Source organism: Oncorhynchus keta, chromosome 10 (genome assembly GCF_023373465.1).
Source record: "Oncorhynchus keta strain PuntledgeMale-10-30-2019 chromosome 10, Oket_V2, whole genome shotgun sequence".
Classification (NCBI taxonomy): Eukaryota; Metazoa; Chordata; class Actinopteri; order Salmoniformes; family Salmonidae; genus Oncorhynchus; species Oncorhynchus keta.
Genome location: NC_068430.1, coordinates 45,702,616 through 45,730,490, shown reverse-complemented (window position 1 = coordinate 45,730,490; position 27,875 = coordinate 45,702,616). Strand labels below are relative to the sequence as shown.

The window sequence follows — 27,875 nt, the reverse complement described above, 5'->3', positions numbered from 1 at the left end:
CCTGATCTCTCTCTCTCTCTCTCTCTCTCTCTCTCTCTTTCTCTCTCTCGTTCCCTCTCTCGTTCCCTTTCTCGTTCCCTCTCTCGTTCCCTCTCATTCCTTCTCTCTCTCTCTCTACTACCCCTCCTCTCTCTTTCTCTCAACCCCACTCCTCATCTCTCTCTCTTTCTCTCTGCTAGCCCCTTCCTCCATCTCTCCGGAACCTTCCTGTCCTCTTTCCCCTATCTCTGCTTCCACCCCCAAACCCTTACCACATCCCCTTCTCACACACACTCAACTGCACACTTCACAATCACACACACCTCACACACAGGACTACCATTCCCAGACCAGTCACCATGGCCGACAAGAAGGGCGCTGCTGCCAGCAGCAAACTGTTGGTGAGGAAGAAAGAGAGGACGACAAAGACAGCGGTGACTGTGGAGGTCAAGAAAGAGGTCAAGAAAGAGGTGAAGACGGAGATGAAGATGGAGATGAAGAGGGAGGTGAAGAGGGAGGTGAAGTCGAGTTTAGTGAAGAAGGAGGAGAAGGTCCTGGCAGTGGGGGAGAAAGTGGAGGGGAACGGAGATGTCCCAATGGAAGAGGGAGCCACAGCTAACGAAGACGTGGCTAACGGGGAAGCGGCGGCGGCTAAAGCTAACGGAGCAAATGGGGAGTACGAACCCATTGAGCTGCCCCCCTGGGAGATCATCGAAGGGTGGGTGACAACAGATACCATGTGTGTGCGTGCTGTATGTCTGCTGTTGGCAGCTGGTTGGCTGTCATTCTCATTTCATTATACATACAGTGCCAGGGACTTGCCTTTCATATCATTACTATTCAAGTCGTGTTTCCTACAATACAGCTGAGTAGTTACATAGTAGTTACCAAAGTACAGAGTAACTTACTACTCTATATAGCAGTTACTATGTTCAGCTGAGTAATAACGTAGTTGTTACCAAAGTAGGCATAAAGAACTGAATGTAAAAGTGTTGCCAAATGACCTTTAGAGGGATGGCGAGGGTTACTTTTCCTACTCTGGAGAGAAAGATCCACTGTCATTCCAACATGACAGGAAGAAATGGCTTTAGAACGTTGTGAAACACTGAAAGACATTGTAGAACATTGTGGAATGTTCTACAACTCTGTTGAACATTGGAATGTTCACAGTGGTTTCGTTATGTCTGTCCATACGACTCAACATTGTGACAGCAGTGAAACTCTTAACTAAGTGGTCAAATGTTAGGTAGGAACATAGCCACTGAGTTTTACCATAAAGTCAAATTAAATCCAAAATGAAGGCATACTGTTTTGGTTAGTTTCCAACCCATTGAGGCCAGACAGAAAATGTAGGGAAGTTCCATTATCATTACCTTCACAGTGATGTCAGAGGGCTTAAATATGTCTCAACAGATTCCAACCGGCCCAGTCATTGGTTATCCACCAGAGGCCTAGATAGTAAAGTTGCACAGTCATTGGTTGATCATCTGTGAGTTTGTGTGTTAGCGTGGTGGGTCATGTTGCAGCAGTGAGGGGCTTGGTTCAGATATAGCTCAGGGGTATTTTTCCATTCTGAGATGATCTGTGTTTGGGTTCCTGTTTAGGGTGAGATTTAAGGGTCTTGGTTTGGGAGGTCATCTTGGGACTGAAGGGCCCAGAGCCCGGAAATACCCTCTGATTTTGTTTTTATCACCCCTCCATCTGGTGGATCTGTTGTCATCCTTTGGGTATGGCTGTGATGGGGGTAACATTTGTTAACACTGCAACAAATGGAATATAGACGGCGCATATGTTGCGAAAACCAAAGGGATAAAGTGTAATACTTCCCAGTCACCCACTTTGTATGGGTTTCAGCTATGTTTTCTGTATTACTTCAGATGTGTTGTCTTCTTGAAAGTGTCCTGACTTGGTTCAAACCAGCATGACAATATAAAAGGAACGCAATCAAAACCAGCACGACAACATCTAAGGAAGGAACAAGTGATAAGAAAAGAGTCATTCTCCATATTTTTGGGACAGGGCTTCTGTGTCTGTGAGTGTCACGTCTGGTAGAGCCCAGCCTGACTAATAGGAGATCTGCTAGTCAAAGGGGATTAAGACTCCGTTATGAGTTTGAAACACATGGCCCTCTTAAAACAGGACAGGCCCAAACAACAAACCCTCAGCAATTTCTGTGGACAGAGCCTACACATTACTCAGTCATTACTGGTGTATTCACTTCACAGTTGACTCAAGACATCCATTAAAAGCCTCCTTTAGACACACAAAATAGCTGACTCATAATCAAAACATTTGGACTGGGTCAGGTTTCCGGAATGCCTGTCATGATATGGACCTGCCTTCCAGAGAGGACTCCTGAAGAGCTGTGACAGCTTGGGAAATAAATGATCGTAAAAGTAGTGTGCACTTCGTCTAGTTTACGGTGAGGCACTAAAACTATTGTAGTCAACAAGCGACTGTTCCCCTTCACCATCTGACTACATCACAATATACAGTAGCATAGATTATTACTAGACAGGGTAAAAGTGGAAAAACAATTGAAATAGATGAGCTCAAATATGAGCTTTTTGCTCTTGATTTTGGGTTAGGGCAATGATAAAGGTTAAAAACAGGGTTTGTGAATAGAGTTGTGTCCATAGCTAGATAGTGTAGTCCTGTCCAGTTAGTACCAACCACGTACTATACCAGTGGGGTGATCTTGAGCACCTCAAGCCACACAAAGCCCTGGACCGCCATGGTTAATGTTGATGTGGGTCATTGAGTCAGAAGGCTAAAAATACAGAGCTGGCATTCCACGCTAAGCCACACCAATACCCTAAAATTAGTCCTGCGTACCCCCGTCTGTCTGATACAAGAAATAATTTGTTATTATATACATTTTTTTACCCCTTTTTCTCCCCAATTGGTAGTTACAGTCTTGTCTGATCACTGCAACTCCCGTACGGACTCAGGAGAGGCAAAGGTCGAGAGCCATGCGTTCTCCGAAACACAACCCAACAAAGCCACAGTGCTTCTTGACACAATGCCCACTTAACCACGTAACCATTTAGCCTTCTGACTCAATGACCCACATCAACATTAACCATGGCGGTCCAATGTGTCAGAGGAAACACCTTACACTTGGCGACCATGTCATTGTGCACTGTCCCTAGCCCGCCACGGGAGTCTCTGGTGCGCAATGGGATAACAATATCCCTGCCGGCCAAACCCTTCCCTTACCCGGACGACACTGGGCCAATTCTACACTGCCCCATGGGTCCCCTGGTCACGGCTGGCTGTGATTGAGCCTGGACTAAAAGCCAGAATCTCTAGTGGCACAGCTAGCACCTGCGATGCAGTGCCTTAGACCATTGCGCCACTCGGGAGGCCCTTATAGGAGTGATTCTGTAATGATAACTGTATAACATTTGTACTCTTAGAATAAACACTTCTATATAAATACGTTTGGGTTGACAAAATGTTCCAAAGTGAAATAACCTTGAATAGAGACCTGAAGGTAGAGAACCCTTCTCCCATTTGTTAAATTAAACCCATCCCCATATTCCCTCTCCATCCAGGGACCGCATCGACCCGTTCCAATTCAAGTTCCAGTTCAAGAACGTGGAGTACTCGTCAGGTCGTAACAAGACGTTCCTGTGTTACCTGGTGGACAAAGGGAAGGCTGATGCCGGTCTGCTGAGAGGTTACCTGGAGGATGAACACTCAGGAGCCCACGCTGAGCAGGCCTTCTTCCTCCAGACTCTCCCAGACTACGACCCTGCTGTCAAATACACTATCACCTGGTACGTACACTACAGGTCAAAAGTTTTAGAACACCTACTCATTCAAGGGTTTTTCTTTATTTTTACAATTTTCTCCATTGTAGAATAATAGTGAAGACGTCAAAATTCTGAAATAACATATGGAATCATGTAGTGACCAAAAAAGTGTTAAGAAAACTTCTGATGCCAGCTAAATAATTATAAAAATGATGGATATTACCTAACATTTAGGTACATATAAGTGTCTTATATCGGTTGAAAGCTTATATTCTTGTTAATCTAACTGTACTATCCGATTTACAGTAGCTATTACAGCGAAAACATGCCATGCGATTGTTTGAGGATGGCGCCCCACATCAAAATATTTTTCCACTGACAGGTTTCATAAATTTACAAACAGCGATAAAATATTCACTTACTTTTTAAAAATCTTCCTCTGATTTGTCATCCAAAAGCGTCCAGTTATAACATGTAGTGTTGTTTTGTTAGATAAAATCCTTCTTTATATCCCAAAAAGTCAGTTTAGTTGGCGCCATCAATTTGAGTAATCCACTCGTTCAACATGCAGAGAAAGGAATTTGAAAATCTACCACTAAACTTTGTTTCAAAAAGTCAAAATATGTTTCTATATACTCCCTAGATACCCTAAAATTTTATCAAACTATATTATTTCTTACAGAAAGACATATCGCTCAAATACAAGGTCTCCTGGTACATATCTATCAGACACATATCTGTGAAATACACCTGGTAACGATTGGCCAAACACACCTGGTCCATATCTCTCAAATACACCGTGACCTGTGAAATCTCTCTCAAATACACTGTCACGTCCGTACAGTATCTCCGCAGATAGCTGTGACTCGTTTCACAGAAATTTAGCAGCACTTAATGAAACAATTAGAACCCTAACTATGACCTCATCATCTGTGCCTAATTCAACTTTACCTTCTCCCCTGTCCCAGGTACATGTCATCCAGTCCCTGTGCGGTCTGTGCAGCTAAGATCGCAGAGGCCCTTCAGGCCAGGAAGAGCATCAAGATGACTCTCTTCTCAGCCCGGCTGTTTGAGTGGGAGGATCAAGACATCCAGGCGGGGCTGAATGCTCTGTCTCAAGCAGGGTGCAAGCTGAGGATGATGAAACCCATGGACTTCACCTATGTCTGGGACACTTTTGTGGAGAATGACGACCTAACGTTCACCCCCTGGGAGGACTGCCAGGACAACTACGAGTACTACCACGAGAAACTGGCAGACATCATGCAGTGACTACAGTGAGTTAATGTAGTGTTACTGTAGTATGACTACAGAATCTGGCTGATATCATGCCGTTATCGCTGTGAGTTACTGTGGTATTACTGTGGTACAGTGGTCACCAACCGGTTGAACACGATCAACTGGTCGACCTTCAAGGCATTCCTAGTAGATCACCAAACATTTCTGTAGAAAAGCCAACGATTAAAGGCTTGTTCTCCTTTTGTTCTTCGTGCTGCACTGTTGGCGGTAGGTGCACTTGATTCAGAAGCCCTGCACACTGGGTAGGCAAAGTGTTCCCATTTTGAACCATTGCATTTGTCTGAATAGAGAAACTCTGCCAACACGGCAGACCGGGAGATCTGTGGCTAACTCCAGTGCATCTACTTTGCTGGCCAATTGGATATCTCAAATCACTGTGCATACCTACAGCTTCCATGACCCCGTCCACAGCAAAGTGTGATGCTAGCCCACGTGAGATTTCGTAACTGTCAAAGAGCACAGCAAAGAGAGCCTGCCAAATATAGCAAAGAGCTAAAGTTTTTATGAGTGAGTTCATGTCTAAGTTTTGTTCAACACTGTCAACACTGTTTCTATTCAACACTATTACAAAACTTAAAACAAGCTTCTCTCTACTTCCACTCCCGCTGCAATGTATGCAAAGCCAAGTGTATAGATAGCCCTGCGTTTGTATTATTATTAGCAGCTCGTCGTGTCTATTTTAATATGGAGGAGTATTTCACTTGCTCTGGTCATAGGAACAACATGAATTTGTGCCTGAGGCAGTGTGACTTGAGGTTCGCCTCCAGGTGGAAGACTGTGTCTTCTCTCTAGTCAGTCTCACTGGAGGAAAGAGCAGGGACCGTGAGAGGCAGACCCTCTGCTGCTCTCTCCCTCCCTCGAGACTAATGCCATTGTCGTGTCTTTACTATCATTTACTGAAGACTGATAGTTTTTTATCAAAGATTCTCTGTAATGAGTTACTATGCGATCAACTGATTAATCACGTAACTAATTAACTGTGAAATCGGGGCACCAAGGAAAAATATTCAGATTACAAAGTTATCATTTCGTAAAATAACTTTTCAGATATTTTATCTGATCAATTAGTCTTCAAATTAATTAATTATTTACTTTACCTCACGTTAGTCTCATTCCAAACGTCATAATTTGTTCGTTATCTGCACGAACCCAGTCTTCACTGTGAGTCATCCATACATCAATTGTCTTAAATCATTTATTTATTACTAACTAAGTAATTCACAGAAATGCATAAACAAACAAACAAAGGTAAATGTAATGATAGGAGGATGTGCCCTTGTGGGCAAAACCGGCATGGCGGCTTGTTAGACAAAGGAGAAGTGGGGGTCAACTAAGAAGTCACCACAGAGTTAATAATTATAACAATTGAAATGCTAATCCTTTACACATGAACGCTCACTCATTCGGGAACAATTGCAATCAATATATATATTTACGCTCAGTGTGTCGTCTTGATGGCTGGTGAAAAGTCTTTCTTTTGTAGAATTTTCCGTCTCTCTACCTCTCTCTCTCTGTCTTGGTTAGAAGGGATAGTTCAAAGTGACATTCGTTATAGAATGGATGTTTCGGCGGTTGTCGTTCTTCGAGTTCAATGATTCCGAATTCCTAGCTGCAGACTAGTAATTAATATCAAAGACTTGTTCTCATTCTGTCGGTATCGATAGTCTAAGAGTTTAACCACGTGGTATGGTTAAAATATTCAGCAATGGTCTGCAACCTTTAGCCATCTCGTAATTGAGGTAAGCTCGGTCTGGTGATAATTTCTCAAAGTTGGGTTTTATTCGGAATGGCAGGAAAGGGCTATCCCAGGTTGTCTGACCCTAACTGGGCTCAGCGATGATCCTCTGATTTAGTTCAAATCCAATTCCCTTTTTGAGTTTTCCTTCATTAAACAGTCCAAAATCACATTGTAAAATTGTGTAAACAGTATCATACTCACTCATTCATCTTATACAACAATTAGATGTAAACCTTATATCTGGGGCTATTATATAAACAGCGTTATGGTAATGTAGCCACACCGTCTCCCATGAGCTTCCCAAGTTGTGACAAATGGACCAGTTCGTAGCTGGATTCTTCACCGATCTTTTACACTTTCTCCAGAACATGAGATGTGTTCGTACCTCAAGTTCTGTGAGGTGGAAGTTCAAATTTCCTTTGTCTCCATGAAAAACGACTCTCTATAAATTGTGTGTCGATGAGGTCTTCTCAGGAATTTACGACCTCTGACCACAGCAGCCTAGTTGAAGGAGGCAAGGAGAGGGGATGGGCTTGCTATGGGCCAACGTCATGACACCATGTTCAATCGATTATATATATCTTTTTATTTGACTAGTCAAGTCAGTTAAGAACAAATTCCTATTCACAATGACGGCCTACCCCGGCCAAACCCAGACAACGCTGTGCCAATTTGCACCGCCCTATGGGACTCCCAATCACAGCCAGATGTGATGCAGCCTGGATTCGAACCAGGGAGTGCAGTGACACCTTTTGCACTGAGACACAGTGCCTTAGACTGCTGTCCCACTCGGGAGCCCGATTGGCAACTTGGATATCTCAGAATTCCAACTTCAGTGCATTCAAAACATCTGGGAACTCCGACCTGAAATTCACTGTTGTCATGATTTTGTTTTTTTCCCCCAGCTGTCTTGAAAGCACCATGACCATCAGACCAGGTACCATCAGACCAGGTACCATCAGACCAGCAAAATAAAAAAGCAAATTATCTGCAAATTATTTATATTTATGCTCAACTGTGCCTCGCAACTTCTACACCAACTGATCTATTTAGTTATGGTCCGAGAATAAAAATATTGGCAGGCCAGGCATAAAGCTAATATGCTGTGATAATGTATGAGACCACATTCCTACAGAACTGTTTTCTGAGCGGTAGAGCTCACCTTGCTTTTTGACTGCGAAAGTGATCTTGAATCAGAAAAGGTCGGTGAACACTGCTATAGTACAACTAGAGACACTGACTGACATCATGCAGTGATCACAGTGAGTTACTGTAATATTACTGTAGTATAACTAAAGATAAACTGGCTGACATCATGCAGTGATCACAGTGAGTTACTGTAATATTACTGTATAACTAAAGAGAAACTGGCTGACATCATGCAGTGATCACAGTGAGTTACTGTAATATTACTGTATAACTAAAGAGAAACTGGCTGACATCATGGAGTGATCACAGTGAGTTACTGTAATATTACTGTATAACTAAAGAGAAACTGGCTGACATCATGCAGTGATCACAGTGAGTTACTGTAATATTACTGTATAACTAAAGAGAAACTGGCTGACATCATGCAGTGATCACATTGGGTGGAGGGAGAGGAACACACATATAGGCCATAGGCCAACATATGCACACTTATGCAGGCACAAATACACATGCAGGTATTCAGGGATGCAGTCATTGATCTCAGAAATGTGTATTTTTCTCATGCAAAACCAGTGAGGGGCCAGAACAATGAAGCCAACGAGGATGACGCCAGAGAGAAAGACAAACAGATACAGTTACTGTTTTCCCCTGGCTGATCCACTGCTGCCTAATGGGGACAGCTGCTAACATTTCTGGGGAGACTGGAAGAGGCAGAGGAGAAAGGAAGAGACAGGGGAGGTATGGAGAGACAGGGGAGGTGGGGAAAAGCAGGAAGGTAAGGAAAGGCTGGAAAAGACAGATCAGGTAGGGGCAGGGAGAGGCAGAGGGAGGCAGGGGGGAAGCAGAGACGTGCCTTGGGAGGGAGGCTGGAGATACAGGGGAAGGCAGGGGTATACATGGAGGCAGGGTGTCGATAAGCATTGAATGTTAGGGCCACGAGAAGGGGTAGAAGAGTCATCAATCAGCCTCATAACCAGTCAGTGTGGGATTAAGGCCTGGAGACTTGAAGTTTAGCTTCAACCCTGGGGTTCTGATCCTCAGAGAAAGCCTAAAGATTAGTTAGAGTCAATAGAGCGTGATGTGTAGTATTCCTGTTTTTCTGATGAAGCGATATCAATAACTTTTGAGTTGCTATGGATTTCAATGCTCGCTCATTCCCTCCTCTCTCTCTTTTTTTCTCTCTCTGTCTCTGTTGCTCTCTCTGTCAGGAATGTTGTCAGCCCAGAATTATCCCATCACCTGCCACCTCCACTATCTAAGGACCTCAGTGATGTGCACAGGACTCAACCAATCAGAGGGCAGTTTGTGTGCTTGTGCGTCAAGCCGTCCTGCTGTGTTTGTTTGCCTTTATGAAGCCAGTTCCAGACCACCTCCTCCACATGGAACTCTCTGTCCCAGCTTCCACTCTCTATTCTGGGGTTGTCCTCACAAGACACATGGATCTGTGGATCAATCCTCAACTTCAAGATAACAGCTTTGCAATTATGTACTATTGGTTATAATTCAAGTATAAAAAGTTATTTTATTACAATTTAAGTTATAATTCATCCTTCTCCTTCTGTCCTGAAAGGACGTTTCATAACTGCACCAATGTTGCCTCTGTCATCCAGAGGACTAGAATGATATTCTATGCATGAATATTCATATAGATATTGTTAATGACAATACCCCAAACAGTTAAGTTCTAGAGAATTAACAGATATGTTTGTTATTGTTATTAGGAGTAATTCAACATTTGTGAGTTATGAGATACGTTCAATATCTTTTACACATTTTAATGTAGCAAAAAAACAAACATGAATGTTACTTGGTGTTCGTTTTAAATAGTGATTGAATGATCCAACATTTCTTACAGAAAGAATGAATAGAGATTGTAGCGTCGCATGAGCACACGATTTCAACTTCAAGATTATATCGATCTGCCTGTAGAAATTTAAGCAAAGTACATTATTTATACACAGTGAAAATAAAGAAGTGTGGAGTTTTAAAAGTGTTCTCTTTTACTCATTTTTAAGTCATTGTTAGCACAAAGAGAACTGACAATTTGGATTTGAAATAAATGTGGTTGACCCCTTTTTTCTTGTTGTGACAACTAAAGCCATCTACTTCCCTTTAAATGATACTTCCCCCGGGCAACAAGTTTCCCTATAATCATCTCCACTAATAGGTTGAAAACCCAGTTAGAATCCATGGAACTCTGAGAGCAGAAACCCTTGGCTGTTGAGTTATCTCCAGCCTACTCTTAAGAGGACTGCCTCTAGTCTCCCGATGGGACAACCGAGCGCCAATCAGCCACTATTCACAGATTAGAGTGGTTCTATAATAGAGGGGTTCTATTAAAAGACTGTGGAATGTTCGTCGCACAATATTTACAGCACTGATACACTTGGAATATGTGAACGACCAGCAGAGGCAGGGGAGTCAAAGCAATCTGCAGATATTTCTGGGTCTCGGTTAATAAAGAAATTCAACAGAACATTAGAGTAAATTAGGAATCAATTAAGAATGATTGCGATCATCATCAGCAGATAAAGAAAAAGTATTTTAATGAGACGACCATGCATTGTTGCATACAGCACTAGTTGACATTTACAGTACATCTTCACAGAGATCCAACCTGGTCTCAGAGCATTTAGTGTTATTCTGCATGTAAATCCGAGTCACTCCATTTAGTATGATATGCTACCTTTCATATCATATGTATTCATTTGTGGATGTCCATCACCCATTTCATATGATTTGTTACAAATTAAAATTCATATGTGTTACGAATTTACAAAATGTACAATGTTATGAATTTGAAAAACATACAATATGTTATATTTTTCAAAATGTATGATATGTTAGAAATTCTAACCAGGTATCTAACGTTAGTTAGCTGGCTAAAGTTAGCTAGAATAGGGGTTGAGGTTAGGGGTTAGAGTTTAGTTGAGGAGTTAGGTCAAAGGGTTAAGGTTATAGTTAGGGTTAGGGTTAGCTAAAAGGGTTAAGGTTAGGGGAACGATCAGCTAAAAGGGTTAGGGGAAGTAGCTAAAAAGTAGTAAGTAGTTGAAAGTTGCTAATTAGCACAAATACTCGTTGTCCTTGATGACATTCAAACTCGCACTTTAGTTTATTTAGTGTCCCGGATTTACATTTACTATGTTACGTCTAGTCTATGAGACCAGGCTGAGAGATCTGATGGGTGAAAAACATGCCAAAAATAGCAGGCTCAAAGCAGATACCCATGAATAAAAGTCATGATCTGTTTTACTTTCATCTGCAGACTTTTAGTAGGCTAACATACTCATTGACAATCAAAGCAGCGACACAGAATGCGAAATAGAGATGGTTCGGGAGTTGTGGGGTCTATGGTTCCCCCTCAGAGAGGTCCATGAGGTTGGAGCTGAAGAAGTTTTTCATAAGTCTCTCCAGTGACCCCTTGTGGTTGTTGCTGGCCTCTCCAGATTGTGAGCCAGCAGAGTGTGGTTTGAGGGCAGGGGCGAGGCCCGGGGTGTAGCGCGGGATGGGGTTGAGTGCGGTGGGGGGCAGCAGGGAGGAGGAGCGGGTCTGGGCGGTGTGGAGCCCCTCCATGGCACTGGACAACCAGATGAGTCTCTTCAGGCTCTGGATGGTCCTGCCACGGTCATGCATCAGCTGGTGCTCCGTTACCGCTCGCCTGCTGGTGTGGAGGGGAGGGGAGGAGTGGAGGAAAGAGGAAGGGTGAGGGGGGCAGAGATATTATGTATTATTGAGCAGGGAGGGAGAGGAGTACAGTAATATCTTCTGGAAAATAATGTGATAGAAAGATGATTAAGGAGGAGAGACGAGGAGAAAGCTGTAGTGTGTAGTTTGCTCGCAACAAATACAAGGTGTGAAAAATAGACTTCAGGAACTTTCAGCATGTTTAAAAGTATATATAAATAACAATAAAGGAATTAACCTTAAGAGGAACCAGAGACTTACCTTTCATTCTCCTGACAGTGACCGACTGTGAAGACGACAAGAACCATGACAGCAACGGCCTGCACATGCTTTTGGGATACCAGCATCGTCTGCAGAGATCAAGCGTTCACAAAAACTTCATGTAATTCCTCAACTCACTGGGGCCATACTTGCGAACATTAGAAAAGTGTTTTCTGCGTCTCAAAATGCGCGTCAGCCAATTAAAATCGTTGATGTAGTTGCACGTGATTAAACGCAACATGTTAGCTGTTCCCATTACATAATCTGGCACATGTATCCCCATGCTAACCTGAGCAGTGGACAGTGATTATTTCCTGTAACAAATTCTGCATCCTTGACTAGTGTAACAGGCTGAAGTTTGTTCTTCTTGAATACAGCCTTCTGCCTCTGTCAGTCAAAGGTGTACCTCGTTCTATTTAAGGGTGTGATTCTAAAATCTGTGCTTAACTTTTGTTTCAGAGTATACCCTAACAATGGTAAAGGCTGGCATTGTCATAGGAGGATGGGAGAGGTGCCCATGATGTGGAGAAAATTGATTTTAAATCATTAGTGATGTTCTATGGTGCCCATCTCCGTTGGTGCCACTCTTCTTCTCCCCTGGCGTGCCCTCCTGGGTTGTTGGTATGTTTTGTATGTTGGCCGGAGTTAAACAACTTAAATGTGATAGCTTGATTATTTAATAATGGGCGGTGATGATGATGATTTAACTGATCAGAAGATTCTTTACAGAGTGGAAGGCGCTGAAGATGTTCCAGTCTAAACTTTCTATTGTGAATCACATAATTCCCATGCTCCACATTTAAAGAACCTGTGTTTTAGTTTCGGTAAATCCCCCACTTTATGTTTGATGACAGTCGGCAGAGAACGGAGCATTAGAATATTTTAAGCGTTAAATTAAATAATTTGAAGGTCATATTTTTTAGTATAGACATGGGATAACTATAGTTTGAAGTATGCTTTGTGGAATGTAATGATTGATTCCGTGGAACAAATAGCTTAGTTTTGAGGTGACTACATATTTGTGGAATGAGTATGCTATTTTGTTACGTTACAGCCTTATTCTAAAATCGATTAACTTGTTTTTTTCCCCCCTCTTCAATCTACTCACAATACCCCATAATGACAAAGCGAAAACAGGTTTTTAGAAAAGACAGAAATACCTCATTTACATATGTATTCAGGCCCTTTGTTATGAGACTTGAAATTGAGCTCAGGTGCAGCCATTTTTCATTGATCGTCCTTGAGATGTTTCTGCAACTTGGAGTCCACCTGTGGTAAATTCAATTGATTGGGCATGATGGTAAAAAGTGTAGAACCTGTCTATATAAGGTCTCACAGTTTACAGTGCGTGTCAGAGCAAAAACCAAGCCATGAAGTCGAAGGCATTGTCTGTAGAGCCCCCGAGACAGGATTGTGTCAAGGCACAGATCTGGGGAAGGGTACCAAAACATTTCTGCAGCATTGAAGGTCTCCAAGAACACAGTGGCCTCCATAATTCTTCAATGGAAGAAGGTTGGAACCACCAAGTCTCTTCCTAGAGCTGGCCGCCCAGCCAAACTGAACAATCGGGCCTGTACAGTAGAGTGGCCAGATGGAAGCCAGTCCTCAGTAAAAGGCATATGACAGCCAGCTTGAAGTTTGTCAAAAGCCACCTCTGGTCTGATGAAACCAAGATAGAACTCTTTGGCCTGAATGCCAAGTGTCACGTTTGGAGGAAACGTGGTATCATCCCTACGGTGAAGCATGGTGGTGGCAGCATCATGCAGTGGGGATATTTTTCAGTGGCATTGACTGGGAGACTAGTCAGGATCAAGGGAAAGATGAACGGAGCAAAGTACAGAGAGCTCTGTGATGAAAACCAGCTCCAGAGTGCTCAGGACCTCAGACTGGGGCAAAGGTTCACCTTCCAACAGGACAATGACCCTAAGCACACAGCCAAGACAATGCAGGAGTGGCTTCGGGACAAGTCTCTGAATGTCCTTGAGTGGCCCAGCCAAAGCCTGGACTTGAACCTGATCTAACATCTCTGGGGAGACCTGAAAATATATGTGCAGCAATGTTCCCCATCCAACCTGACAGAGCTTGAGAGGATCTGCAGAGAATAATGGGAGAAACTCCCCAAATACAGGTGTGCCAAACTTGTAGCTTCATACCCAAGAAGACTCTATACACACACACACATATATATATATATATATATATATATATATATTTATACCTTATGTTAAATTTAGTGCTAAATGGATATTGATTGCTGCATTGTTAGGTTTGGAGCAATTAAGGCATTTCACTGTACTTGTGAACATGACATTTGAAAACATATCTGGAAAGCTACAATTAATTTTATGATACCTGAACATACTGAACAGTATTTAATTTATTTGTACCTTTATTTAACCAGGCAAGTCAGTTAAGAACATATTCTTATTTTCAATGACAGCCTGGGAACAGTGGGTTAACTGCCTGTTCAGGGGCAGAACGACAAATTTGTACCTTGTCAGCTCGGGGGTTTGAACTCGCAACCTTCCGGTTACTAGTCCAACGCTCTAACCACTAGGCTACGCTGCCGCCATTTGCAAAATGTGCAAACAGTAATTTGGATGATTAACAAAAACCACTTTGAACGTCTTTGTTCATCTGAGGGCAAGTGTTCTTGTTTCAAACACACTATGCCATCTTTAGAGACAGGTTACTCAGAATACAAAGTAACATGATTTTCAACCTACCTTGCCTGTAGTCAGGGCCGCATTACCAAACGGGGGCCCCACCTCAAGGGGGCCCTCCACCACCCCCACCCCAAAAAATGGTTCAGGGGGCCCCCAGATGGCATATGCTAGCAAAATGTGTAAAATTACAGGATTACAACTTTCTCAACCCCATGGATTTTTTTTTAGAAGAACCAAAACGTAGCTTTAAAATGGCAGAATCCTCTCTCAGCTTCCTGTCAAAATGTGAACAAAAGCATGAGATGAGCTATAAAACAATACTATTTTTTTCTGCCCAATGGTAAAAAGTGTAGAATTGCAGGATATTAGCCGTTTTCTTAAAAAAAAAAGGTCTGTGCCTCGGGGCCTCAAATGCTGTAGTCCGGCACTGGCAGTAGTTGATTCAAGCAGGCAGTCACCTTGTCAAGACTTAGTAGCCATGCTTTGTTACTGTTAGCATTGTCAGTAACACTTTACACTTTACATTTTAGCTAGCTTTCCCAATTCAACACCTGTGATTACTGTATGCCTCGCTGTATGTCTCTCCCAAATGTCAATATGCCTTGTTCAGGTTAGTTATCATTGTTTTAGTTCACAATGGAGCCCCTAGATCCACTCTGCATACCCCTGTTACCTCCTTTGTCCCACCCCCCACACATGCGGTGACCTCACCCATTACAACCAGCATGTCCAGAGATACAACCTCTCTCATCATCACCCAGTGCCTGGGCTTACCTCCGCTGTACCCGCACCCCACCATACCCCTGTCTGCGCATTATGCCCTGAATATATTCTACCATGCCCAGAAACCTGCTCCTCTTATCCTCTGCCCCCAACGCTCTAGGCGACCAGTTTTGATAGCCTTTAGCCGCACCCTCATACTACTCCTTCTCTGTTCCGCGGGTGATGTGGAGGTAAACCCAGGCCCTGCATGTCCCCAGGTACCCTCATTTGTTGACTTCTGTGATCGAAAAAGTATTGGTTTTATGCATGTCAACATCAGAAGCCTCCTCCCTAAGTTTGTTTTACTCACTGCTTTAGCACACTCTGCTAACCCTGATGTCCTTGCTGTGTCTGAATCCTGGCTCAGGAAGGCCACCAAAATTCAGAGATTTCCATACCCAACTATAACATCTTCCGTCAAGATAGAACTGCCAAAGGGGGCGGAGTCGCAGTCTACTGCAGAGATAGCCTGCAAAGTAATGTCATACTTTCCAGGTCCATACCCAAACAGTTTGAACGACTAATTTTGAAAATTACTCTCTCAGAAACAAGTCTCTCACTGTTGCCGCCTGCTACCGACCCCGTCAGCTCCCAGCTGTGCCCTGGACACCATTTGTGAATTGATCGCCCCCATCTAGCTTCAGAGTTTGTCCTGTTAGGTGACCTAAACTGGGATATGCTTAACACCCCGGCAGTCCTACAATCTAAGCTAGATGCCCTCAATCTCACGCAAATCATCAAGGAACCCACCAGGTACAACCCTAACTCTGTAAACAAGGGCACCCTCATAGACGTCATCCTGACCAACTGGCCCTCCAAATATACCTCCGCTGTCTTCAACCAGGATCTCAGCGATCACTGCCTCATCGCCTGTATCCGCCACGGAGCCGCATTCAAACGACCACCCCTCATCACTGTCAAACGCTCCCTAAAACACTTCTGTGAGCAGGCCTTTCTAATCGACCTGGCCCGTGTATCCTGGAAGGACATTGACCTCATCCCGTCAGTTGAGGATGCCTGGTCATTCTTTAAAAGTAACTTCCTCACCATTTTGGATAAGCATGCTCCGTTCAAAAATGCAGAACCAAGAACAGATACAGCCCTTGGTTCACTCCAGACCTGACTGCCCTCGACCAGCACAAAAACATCCTGTGGCGGACTGCAATAGCATCGAATAGCCCCGTGATATGCAACTGTTCAGGGAAGTCAGGAACCAATACACGCAGTCAGTCAGGAAAGCTAAGGCCAGCTTCTTCAGGCAAAAGTTTGCATCCTGTAGCTCCAACTCCAAAAGTTCTGGGACACTGTGAAGTCCATGGAGAACAAGAGCACCTCCTCCCAGCTGCCCACTGCACTGAGGCTAGGAAACACGGTCTCCACCGATAAATCCATGATTATCGAAAACTTCAATAAGCACTTCTCAACGGCTGGCCATGCCTTCCGCCTGGCTACTCCAACCTCGGCCAACAGCTCCGCCCCCCGTAGTTCCTCACCCAAGCCTCTCCAGGTTCTCCTTTACCCAAATCCAGATAGCAGATGTTCTGAAAGAGCTGCAAAACCTGGACCCGTACAAATCAGCTGGGCTTGACAATCTGGACCCGCTATTTCTGAAACTATCTGCCGCCATTGTCGCAACCCCTATTACCAGCCTGTTCAACCTCTCTTTCATATCGTCTGAGATCCCCAAGGATTGGAAAGCTGCCGCAGTCATCCCCCTCTTCAAAGGAGGAGACACCCTGGACCCAAACTGCTATAGACCTATATCCATCCTGCCCTGCCTATCTAAGGTCTTCGAAAGCCAAGTCAACAAACAGGTCACTGACCATCTCGAATCCCACCGTACCTTCTCCGCTGTGCAATCTGGTTTCCGAGCCGGTCACGGGTGCTTCTCAGCCACACTCAAGGTACTAAATGATATCATAACCGCCATCGATAAAAGACAGTACTGTGCAGCCGTCTTCATCGACCTCGCCAAGGCTTTCGACTCTGTCAATCACCAAATTCTTATCGGCAGACTCAACAGCCTCGGTTTTTCGGATGACTGCCTTGCCTGGTTCACCAATTACTTTGCAGACAGAGTTCAGTGTGTCAAATCAGAGGGCATGCTGTCCGGTCCTCTGGCAGTCTCTATGGGGGTGCCACAGGGTTCAATTCTCGGGCCGACTCTTTTCTCTGTATATATCAATGATGTTGCTCTTGCTGCGGGCGATTCCCTGATCCACCTCTACGCAGACGACACCATTCTATATACTTTCGGCCCGTCATTGGACACTGTGCTATCAAACCTCCAAACGAGCTTCAATGCCATACAGCACTCCTTCCGTGGCCTCCAACTGCTCTTAAACGCGAGTAAAACCAAATGCATGCTTTTCAACCGATCGCTGCCTGCACCCGCATGCCCGACTAGCATCACCACCCTGGATGGTTCCAACCTTGAATATGTGGACATCTATAAGTACCTAGGTGTCTGGCTAGACTGCAAACTCTCCTTCCAGACTCACATCAAACATCTCCAATCAAAAATCAAATCCAGAGTCGGCTTTCTATTCCGCAACAAAGCCTCCTTCACTCACGCTGCCAAGCTTACCCTAGTAAAACTGACTATCCTACCGATCCTCGACTTCGGCGATGTCATCTACAAAATGGCTTCCAACACTCTACTCAGCAAACTGGATGCAGTCTATCACAGTGCCATCCGTTTTGTCACTAAAGCACCTTATACCACCCACCACTGCGACTTGTATGCTCTAGTCGGCTGGCCCTCACTACATATTCGCCGCCAGACCCACTGGCTCCAGGTCATTTACAAGTCCATGCTAGGTAAAGCTCCGCCTTATCTCAGTTCACTGGTCACGATGGCAACACCCATCCGTAGCACGCGCTCCAGCAGGTGTATCTCACTGATCATCCCTAAAGCCAACACCTCATTTGGCCGCCTTTCGTTCCAGTACTCTGCTGCCTGTGACTGGAACGAATTGCAAAATCGCTGAAGTTGGAGACTTTTATCTCCCTCACCAACTTCAAACATCAGCTATCCGAGCAGCTAACCGATCGCTGCAGCTGTACATAGTCTATAGGTAAATAGCTCACCCTTTTTCACCTACCTCATTCCCATACTGTTTTTATACTGTTTTTATTTATTTACTTTTCTGCTCTTTTGCACACCAATATCTCTACCTGTACATGCCCATCTGATCATTTATCACTCCAGTGTTAATCTGCAAAATTGTATTATTCGCCTACCTCCTCATGCCTTTTGCACACATTGTATATAGACTGCCCATTTTTTTCTACTGTGTTATTGACTTGCTAATTGTTTACTCCATGTGTAACTCTGTGTTGTCTGTTCACACTGCTATGCTTTATCTTGGCCAGGTCGCAGTTGCAAATGAGAACTTGTTCTCAACTAGCCTACCTGGTTAAATAAAGGTGAAATAAAATAAATAAATAAAAACTTTACATTGTTATATAATACTTTGGTAATTGTACACAAGGAATAGTGACTGTAATAATGCCATTATTATGCGATTTCCAAAGTCCTATGCCACAATGTTTCTATTGTAATCAAAGTTACTACACATGTATAAGAACTTTGTCAAGTGCTACTGTATTACCTTTGTCTAAGAGCGTCTGCTAAATGACTTAAATGTAATGTAATGTCTCACTCATTATGAAAATATATCTGTTAGTCATTTTGAAGCTTACAAAAGTGGTCTGTACTTGTGTTGAGGTGATTCCATTTCCCTCGTGTATTGTGCTTATGATCATAGATTTAGACTAATTCAACTAACGGTTGTAGTTTTTGGTAGCCATCAATTACACCGTTTTCTCATTCAAATAACTTAAATATATTCAAAATATTATTTGTTTTTCTGAGACCTGTATTTGAATATAATTTGTTGGGTTGCCTATTAGTTAACTTTATATAAACTATTGTATTGGTCAGTGGCGATTTTAGCATTTGTGGGGAATTATTTTTTCTTTTTTGATGCACACCAGCAAAGCCACTACACGACACATCATAACACTAAACAATACATGAATTGCACTATAATGGTGACAAACCGTGCCAACAAACTGTTAGGGTTTACATAAAACTGTCCCAACAGCAGTCCCAACACCTTACCACTGCTACACCTGGCTTTCAGCGGAGCCTTGTCTGGCAGCGAAACAGTCAAATTCAGCCTAATTCATTTCCTGGCATATTACATGATTTATGCAGCAGCATACACTACACTTTGGACTCCCATTGTTTTGCTATGCTCACTTGAACAGGAAGGTGTGGTGGCGGTCCTTCGTGGGCAAATTTTGTCATCAAACTTTGTCATCAAAGTCTGTCATTCTCTGGATTTATGGTGCTTTCAAGACAACTGGGAACCCTGAAACAAAAACAGGGTTGAATCATGATGACGTCAGTGAACTTCAGGTCGGAGCTCTAGAAAGAGGTCCGAGTTCCCGACTTGCAATTCAGAGTTGGATGACCATTCAAAAAGTATTTTCCCAGTGGAAGCTCGTTTTTTCCCCAGTTTCCAGTTGTCTTGAACTCACTGAAGTCTGAGATTTGCAGTTGTTTTGAGCACGGCAGAAGTCATTCTGGATTGACAGCATGGCCAATGTTGAATGTTGATCCTTTTAAGCTTGGAGAAGAGACCCTTAAAACCAGACTTGGACCACACACCCACTCCATTGAATAGCAGGCTAGTGATTGCTTTACAATGCTTGTAGTTAGCCAATGATTCTTTCCAAACCACTCTTTGTGAATTTATGATTTCCAACTTGTTGTGTATTGTTTGTGTCCAATGGCCGATGAGCACCGATACATTTGATCTATTATTTCTCTTCATATGACTAGAAATTAAAAGGATTTGCCAGTAGATTGCCTTGATTCATGATGATGAATGCTAGCTTGCTAGCTAAGATTTGATTTTGAAAGTATGATGTCCAATCAAAGCTACTGTAGATATGTGATTCTACATCATTTTATCTGTGGCCAATGACTTTGAGCCTTCTTGGATGGGCATTTTCGAGCTCTATCCGTAGATTTTGTGGTGACATAGTATCCCCATGAGTGACAGAACTCTGAGCCAATCACAGCGCAACTGTAGAACTCCCCACCACCACAGAAAGCCCTGAGCTAGGCTGGAACACCTGCATTTTGGAGATTCCTCATATAAGAAAGCAAAAAATAGACCATGTTTGTATGCAGCTTTATTAACTCAATTATTTTTTTAAAATATTTTTTTAAACATTATTTGCAAATGGATTAATTCCAAAATAACGTGCAAAACAGGCACTAAATATATATATATTTTTTTAGCTAAACAGGTTTGGCTCAAAACAGGTGCTCTGATCCACCTGCCCTTGATGACGGGTCGCTACTGGTATTGGTGCATTATGATTTTGTGTGCAGCCCTGGGTTGGCCTTGGTTTTAGGGAGCCTCTGAAGCCTGGTGTGCGCTATGGAATTTGGGTGAGTGGGATTGAGATGCGCTAAGGAGCGGTACTTGGCACGGTTGTGTCCATAATTCCATCACAGTGTGTGTGGCTTGTGGCCTGGCGGCTGGGTAAGTAGGTTGGAGGTGTCAGGTTGGAGGTGTCACTGCCATGAGGGAAGTTGGAGGGGATGTTGCTGAGAAGAGTGCTTCTCTGTTACGGAGATTATGGCTGCCTCAGTGACAACACACGGTTTGAGCATAGAGGGACTGGGCTCTTCGTTCGGTTCGGCTGTGGGGTGCAGGCCGAGAAATGGCCCATGTCATCAGTGTAACCAACGAGCGTGTAAGAGCCGCTACATGGTCAATCTGACATCGTCTTTAGTGGCCGTGTAGCATTTACTGAGATGCGGTATCCGCAGAAGTCAGAGCATTCTTACTTCTTGTGTTTCGCATATATGTTGCGAAGGGAGTTGCCAAGGAAGTGAGTTTATGTTTATACAGAACCTCCAAACGCCCTCATCAACCAGTCATGTCGATACTGAGCTATACGGACCGCACCGCATTGTTACAAAATGTGGGAGGCACATGGCGATTAAGTACGAAGCACGAACCCCAAGTACGGAGCCTCCAGATCGCATTTCCAGAGCAAGCATAACTTGGCTTCAAGCGGCTGACGAGGAGCTCCGGTAAGTAGGCCTACTATTGTTAACATTTGGCAACTGATCCTATGCACCAAGTATTTTTTTAAATATAATTATGAAGATGAAACAAATGATATATGAAGATAACTGTGCCAGTGTGTGCAAGAGAGTAGGGTATGACGCATTATAGAATCTGGCGAGCGACAGTACCAGTGAAAAGTTTGGACACACCTACTCATGCAAAGGTTTTTCTTTATTTTTACTATTTTCTACATTGTAGAATATTAGTGAAGATTTCAAAGCTATGAAATAACATATGGAATCATGTAGTAACCAAAAAAGTGTTAGGTTTTATATATGAGGTTCTTCAAAGTAGCCACCCTTTGCCTTCATGACAGCTTTGTGCACTCTTGACCTTCTCTCAACCAGCTTCATGAGATCACCTGGAATGCATTTCAATTAACAGATGTGCCTTGTTAAAAGTTAATTTGTGGAATTTATATCCCTCATAATGCATTTGAGCCCATCAGTTATGTGACCAGGTAGGGTTGGGATACAGAAGAAATCCCTATTTGGTAAAAGACCAAGTCCATATTAATGACAAGAACAGCTCAAATAAGCAAAGAGAAATGACAGCCCATCATTACTTTAAGACATGAAGGTCGGTCAATCTGGAACATTTCAAGAACTTTAAGTTTCTTCAAGTGCAGTCACAAAAACCATCAAGTGCTATGATGAAACTGGCTCTTATGAGGACCGCCACAGAAAAGGATAGGTTCATTAGTTACCAGCTTCAGAAAATGCAGCCATAATAAATGCTTCACAGAGTTCAAGTAACAGACACATCTCAACATCAACTGTTCAGAGGAGACTGCGTGAATCAGGCCTTCATGGTCAATTTGCTGCAAAGAAACCACTACTAAAGGACACCAGTAAGAAGAGGCTTGCCTGGGCCAAGAAACACGAGCAGTGGACATTAGACCGGTGGAAATCTGTCCTTTGGTCTGATGAGCCAAAATATGAGATTTTTGGTTCCAACCACTGTGTCTTTGTGAGATGAGGAGCGGGTTAACGGATTATGTCTGCATGTGTGGTTGCCCACCGTAAAGTATGGAGGAGGAGGTGTGATGGTGCTTTTCTGGTGACACTGTCTGTGATTTATTTGGAAGTCAAGGCACACTTAACCAACATGGCTACCACAGCATTCTGCAGCGATATGCCTTGTCATCTGGTTTGCACTTAGTGGAACTATCATTTGTTTTTCAACAGGACAATGACCCAAAACACTTCCAGGCCATGTAAGGGCTATACGACCAAGAAGGAGAGTGATGGAGTGCTGCATCAGATGGCCTGGCCTCCACAATGACCCGAGCTCAACCCAATTGAGATGAGGATGAGTTGGACCGCTGAGTGAAGGAAAAGCAGCTGACAAGTGCTCAGCATACAGTATGTGGGAACTCCTTCAAGACTGTTGGAAAAGCATTCCAGGTGAAGCTGGTTGAGAGAATGCCAAGATTGTGCAAAGCTGTCATCAAGGCAAAGGGTGGCAACTTTGAAGAATCTCAAATATACAATATATTTTGATTTGTTTTTTTGGTTACTACATGATTCTATGTGTTATTTCATAGTTTTGAAGTCTTCACTATTATTCTACAACGTAGAAAAGTCAAACTAATGAAAACCCTTGAATGAGTAGGTGTGTCTGTTACGTTCGTTGGATGAATTAGACCAAGGTGAAGCGCTGTAGGCGAACATCTTACTTACCGCGAGTGAGGTAGCACAGGACGTACTGGACTGAGGAGGCGTGATGCGTGGGACCGGTACAGGTGGCACCGGGCTGGTGACACGCACCTCAGGGTGAGTTCAGGGAGGCAGCACAGGACGTACTGGGCTGTGGAGGTGTACATCAGGGCGAGTGCGGGGAGCAGGGTCAGGACGTACCGGACTGGTGACACATACTTCAGGGAGAGTACGAGGAGGAGACACAGGACGTACCGGACTGGGGAGGCGCACTGGAGGCCTGATGCGTAGGACCGGCCCAGATTGCACCGGACTGGTGACACGCTCCTCCAAATGCTTACGTTGCAGCATACTCCTCGCCAACTCCATTCTCCGGTATCCCTCCTCGCACTGTTCTACTGAATCCCAGACGGGCTCTGGCACTCTCCCTGGGTCGACCGACCACCTCTCTACCCCCCCCAGGTTGTCTCTGGTTCACACCTCGGTCGACCGGTTATTTGGGGGGACTGTCCTTTGGGCTGTCTTTGTGGACGCGAACCCCGGTGTTGTCGTTGTTCCTCCCTCGCCGCCTCCGTCTGCTCCCATGGAAGGCGATCCCTTCTGGCCATGACCTCCTCCCACGTCCAGGATCCTTTACCATCCAAGATATCCTCCCATGTCCAGGATGTCTGCTCCTCCTGGCCATGCTGCTTGGTCTGTTTGTGGTGGGATCTTCTGTTACGTTCGTTGGATGAATTAGACCAAGGTGCAGCGTGGTAGGCGAACATCTTACTTTATTTAAAATGAACACCGAAAAACCAACAAAAATACAAAACGACCGTAAAGTTCTGCAGGCTACACAGCACCTATACAAAATCAAGATCTCACAAACTAAAGGGGAAAAAAAGGCTGCCTAAGTATGATCCCCAATCAGAGACAACGATAGACAGCTGCCTCTGATTGGGAACCATACCAGGCCAAACAAAGAAATAGGAAAACTAGAATGCCCACCCAAATCACACCCCGACATAACCAAATAGAGAAATAAAAAGGCTCTCTAAGGTGACAGTGATGAAACTTTTGACTGGTACTGCATATGGTTATGGTTCCCAAGTCAACTGACTGGTGATGAGAAGCTGGAGAAAATATGAAGAAACAAGAAGTTAACGAGATTGCATACCTTTTCGTTCTGTCTTTTTGCATGGTGGTTTGATATTTACTATCCCTTAAGTATCTCTTGAGTGAGCCTTTTGCGTGTTATTTTTTGACCAAACCTTTATTTACATGGTGTGTTTTTGTATTATTACCCTTTACCCTTATTTTATAAGATTTTGAGTAGAGTGCTTATTTGACTTTGTGTCAAATATGAGGACACATTCCAAAATTAAGATGGAATGGATTGAAGTTTGTTGTGGTTCTTGAACACAGCCTCTTGCCTCTGTCAGTCACAGGTGCACCTCAATCTAATAATAAAAAAAGTAAGTCGATAGATGCGCCTGTGGCCCGTGAGTCAAACAGTAACATCATTTTGGATATTAAATAGTTCTCCATATGTCTTTATGCTAGAGCCTTACCATTTGATGGAGTGGCTGCAGCTCAATTTTTGCCAATATAAAGATTGCTTTCACAATCCTCATGTCAGGCGCAATGTTATCTGCACATGAAAGGATTCGGACAATAAAATTGTCACAATCGTCTATAAAATCTGAACCGTTTGAGCTACAAACTAATAAGTCACCAATATTGAAAGGTATTCAGGGCAGTCAACTGAAGGTAACCCATTAAATGGCACAAAGTGCATAGGGGGTCAAAAGTGGCACAAATAAAGTTACCCAACATGGGTCTATTTTTTTTCTTCATATCTCTCAGATATAGGACAGACACTTTAAAATCTTATTCCTAAGGATTTATTTTCTGACTGTTTTGCCATGTGCAAATGTGTTATTCAATGTGTTTCTATGGGCTACAGCAGTAAAGGCCAAATTCAACATTTCATCATTTTTGTCCTTATTAAAAACAAATGGCAAAATGATCCATTTTATGACCATCTTCAAACAATTACATATGTTAGCTTCTTGGATAAAAGGCTTAGACCTACAGGGGCTGTTGGTATAAAAACGGTGATTTTCTTTTGTTTCAGGGGCTCACCTAACATTGTAAAGACTGGCATGTCATGGGAGGACGGGAGCAGTGACCACGGTGTCGCTCAAATGGAGGAGTTTAATGTTCAATGGCAAGAATGCCCGTCTCCATTGGTGCCGCTCTCTTTCTCCCTTGATGTGCCCTCCTGGGTTGTTGGTATGCAGGTTTTGTATGTTGGCCAGAGTTCAGCAGAACTTACATGCGACACCTTGATTATTGAATGACGATGATGATATTGATGACGGTATAACTCTGATTCCTTGGCCAGATGATTCTGTGCCGAGCGCTAAGCGCTGAAGATGATTGTTCCAGTCTAAGCATTCTATTAGTCCTATTATGAATCAAATCTATATTTGTGTATTATACCTGGCCTGTTTATTCCCAGGCTCTACTCCTGATTTGAAGAACTTGTGTTGAAGTTAAGTCCTGAGGACGTCCCGCTCGTGTATAACAAAGGCGGTGTAGTATTGGCTACGGGAATAGATATTTAGGTGTAAATTCCCCGCGCTACACTAGGCTACTACTAAAATGAGACAAAATTCTAAAAGGCATGTTTTCACATATGACAAAATCACACATTTTTGCGAATCTGTTTCGCACACAATCCATGTGCTTTAATGAGAAAAAAAAACCCATAAAGGTCTATACAACATTTACATTTATCGTACATCATTGACCATGGGTTCGAGCCCCCCCTCACATCAGCCATTTTCTTTTTTTTAAGGAAAACACTATTCACTTCTGGTCCTCGACGCTCGATTCAAATAACGTATATGTGGCTAAGTGGGTGATTATAATAACGGATATAACATGTTGTATACGTAATTGTAGGCCTAAACATCTACGTAATATAGCCTATAGTAGCGATGGTCATTTAGGTAGCGTTGCCAGTAGCCTATGTGTTGGTCTGCAAAAGAGGGACTCCAGCAAGAAGCTCCTCATTAAATGTATTTGTAATCTTCATTTACAAGGTTTTGGCGGCATTTCTCTTCTCAATACACTAACACAATAAATGTCATTATACATTTCAAAGAAAAAAAATAAATACATATATGAGTTTTGAGCCCATGCCACAATCTGCAACAATTTCAAAGAGCTAGGCACTCTATACCAGAGCGCTGTTGGAGAAGTCAGTCAAGCACGCATAATCTCATTGTTCGGATTATCACAACGTGCCGTTGGACTTCTGTTAAGGGCGCTTTGGTGAACGAATGTTGGATCAGGTCCAACTATGCCAACCATTTTATTTGTCTGATATGAGATTTGAACCGGATATAATCCCAGCCAGCTGTGCAGGTTAGCACAGAGCTCTGTTGGGAATAGCTAACGAACATATTTGATTACTTGCAGCTACGTCAACAATTGTAATTAGCTGAAGCACATTTTGAGATGGAGAAAATTGTCTAATCTTAAACTTTTTCTAATGTTCGCAAGCAATGGCCCAAATTTATTTTGTATCTGCATCCTACTGTATCTCTGCCTCTATTTGCATATTCCTTTGAGAACGAGCAACATTTTCGGTGTTCTAATGTTAAATCCATCGTTTAGGTGTTAATCTGTTCATCATCAATCAAACTCTCAGAAACACAAAAAAAAGACATGTTGACTTTTAGTAATTACCAACAGGAGTAATACAGAGTTTGTTTGCATAGCCCTTGGAGTACACACCGTTTGGGAAACCTCTTTTTGAATAAAATGATGTCATGTAGACATACATGGTAATAGCAGATACTGTGAAATAATGCTGAAATGTAATAACAGACTTGACACATTTAAAATGAGTTACCAAAGTGATTACTACGTAGTTACTCAATTCACACTTCACAACATAATGTATGATAAATTCCTGAAACAAAGTTAGTACACACGCCCGGAAATCAAGAATCTCTAGTCAGTAATGGTCAATTCTAATTTGATCTCTAGCCAGTTTACCTGTGGGGAAATTAGAAGGTATCAAGGTGTACTTACATATTCCCTGATACAGCTATAGTCTTCCCTGATTCCTCAGACTCTTACTGTATTAGCCCCCAGAGAGGGTGACATTAACCTTTTATACCTCTCCCTGACACACGCGTGCACACACACCATAGCTGACCTCACACATACACCCACACCCCTCGTTAATTAGGCTACACAGTCACACGTCAGACTGCTAAAGATAAAATGTCACTCCGTTTTTTTCCCTTCCTCAAATAGAGACACAAATCATTCCCTGCCATTGATATGCTAATATACAGTATGTTCAAATTGCCAAGTCAATGTAGGAATTAACTCCAATCCCAAAATGGATTTTCAAAGCTTTTTGTCTAGTGTCTATACTCTTTTGACTGGTGTTTTTCCCAGAGGAGGTAGGGATGTGAGGGGAAAACGTGCAATTCATCAGATTATTTGTATCAGCATAATTGAATTCCTCTGATGTTCAGGATTTGGGGTTTGGATAGCTTTCATCAGTTGAGGTATTGTCTACATTGTCTGGTTTAATGACAGGTAGGAGGAGGAGAGGATTTATAAGCATTGTCCAACAATTTCTCTCAAAGACAATTTTGAAAAACCATTAAATGAAAAGAGAGCGCTTTGAATAGGGGTGCATGTCATTCCAATGCATACCAAATCAATCTTATTTACAGTGTTTGTGAAGTACA

At 43.1% G+C, this 27,875-nt stretch overlaps 2 protein-coding genes across 4 annotated transcripts; one reads left to right on the top strand and one right to left on the bottom strand.

Moving 5' to 3' along the window:
* The first annotated feature begins 72 nt into the window (after positions 1 to 72).
* Positions 73 to 9,913, top strand: apobec2a (apolipoprotein B mRNA editing enzyme, catalytic polypeptide-like 2a). Of its 2 annotated transcripts, XR_004826624.2 has the most exons (5): positions 73 to 697; positions 3,537 to 3,761; positions 4,706 to 5,014; positions 7,680 to 7,726; positions 9,132 to 9,913. XR_004826624.2 is itself a non-coding variant. In XM_035778343.2 (4 exons), exons 1-3 carry the CDS (start codon positions 339 to 341, stop codon positions 5,007 to 5,009), a joined length of 888 nt encoding a protein of 295 aa, XP_035634236.1. In that variant the 5' UTR covers positions 78 to 338; the 3' UTR covers positions 5,010 to 5,014; positions 9,132 to 9,913. The 2 variants fall into 2 exon arrangements, 1 of the variants encoding a protein (XP_035634236.1); XM_035778343.2 differs by lacking the exon at positions 7,680 to 7,726 and having other exon boundaries at positions 78 to 697.
* A 1,234-nt stretch (positions 9,914 to 11,147) lies between these two features.
* On the bottom strand, positions 11,148 to 27,281 carry pth4 (parathyroid hormone 4). Of its 2 annotated transcripts, none has more exons than XM_035779432.2 (3): positions 27,202 to 27,281; positions 11,869 to 11,957; positions 11,148 to 11,584 (listed from the first exon to the last, which is right to left on the bottom strand). In XM_035779432.2, the coding sequence occupies exons 2-3, from the start codon at positions 11,952 to 11,954 to the stop codon at positions 11,272 to 11,274; spliced, it is 399 nt and encodes a 132-aa protein (XP_035635325.1). In that variant the 5' UTR covers positions 11,955 to 11,957; positions 27,202 to 27,281; the 3' UTR covers positions 11,148 to 11,271. The 2 variants fall into 2 exon arrangements, with proteins under 2 accessions (XP_035635325.1, XP_035635326.1); XM_035779433.2 differs by having other exon boundaries at positions 11,148 to 11,581.
* Between the last annotated feature and the right edge of the window lie 594 nt (positions 27,282 to 27,875).

Bases quoted from the DNA above. Each gene is read 5' to 3' on its own strand.
- pth4 (XM_035779432.2), bottom strand. From the start codon at position 11,954: ATGCTGGTATCCCAAAAGCATGTGCAGGCCGTTGCTGTCATGGTTCTT. The intron at 11,585-11,868 runs GTAAGTCTCTGG...CCTCCACACCAG, and splicing joins CACTGTCAGGAGAATGAAAG to CAGGCGAGCGGTAACGGAGC.
- apobec2a (XM_035778343.2), top strand. From the start codon at position 339: ATGGCCGACAAGAAGGGCGCTGCTGCCAGCAGCAAACTGTTGGTGAGG. The intron at 698-3,536 runs GTGGGTGACAAC...CTCTCCATCCAG, and splicing joins CCCTGGGAGATCATCGAAGG to GGACCGCATCGACCCGTTCC. The intron at 3,762-4,705 runs GTACGTACACTA...CCCCTGTCCCAG, and splicing joins GTCAAATACACTATCACCTG to GTACATGTCATCCAGTCCCT.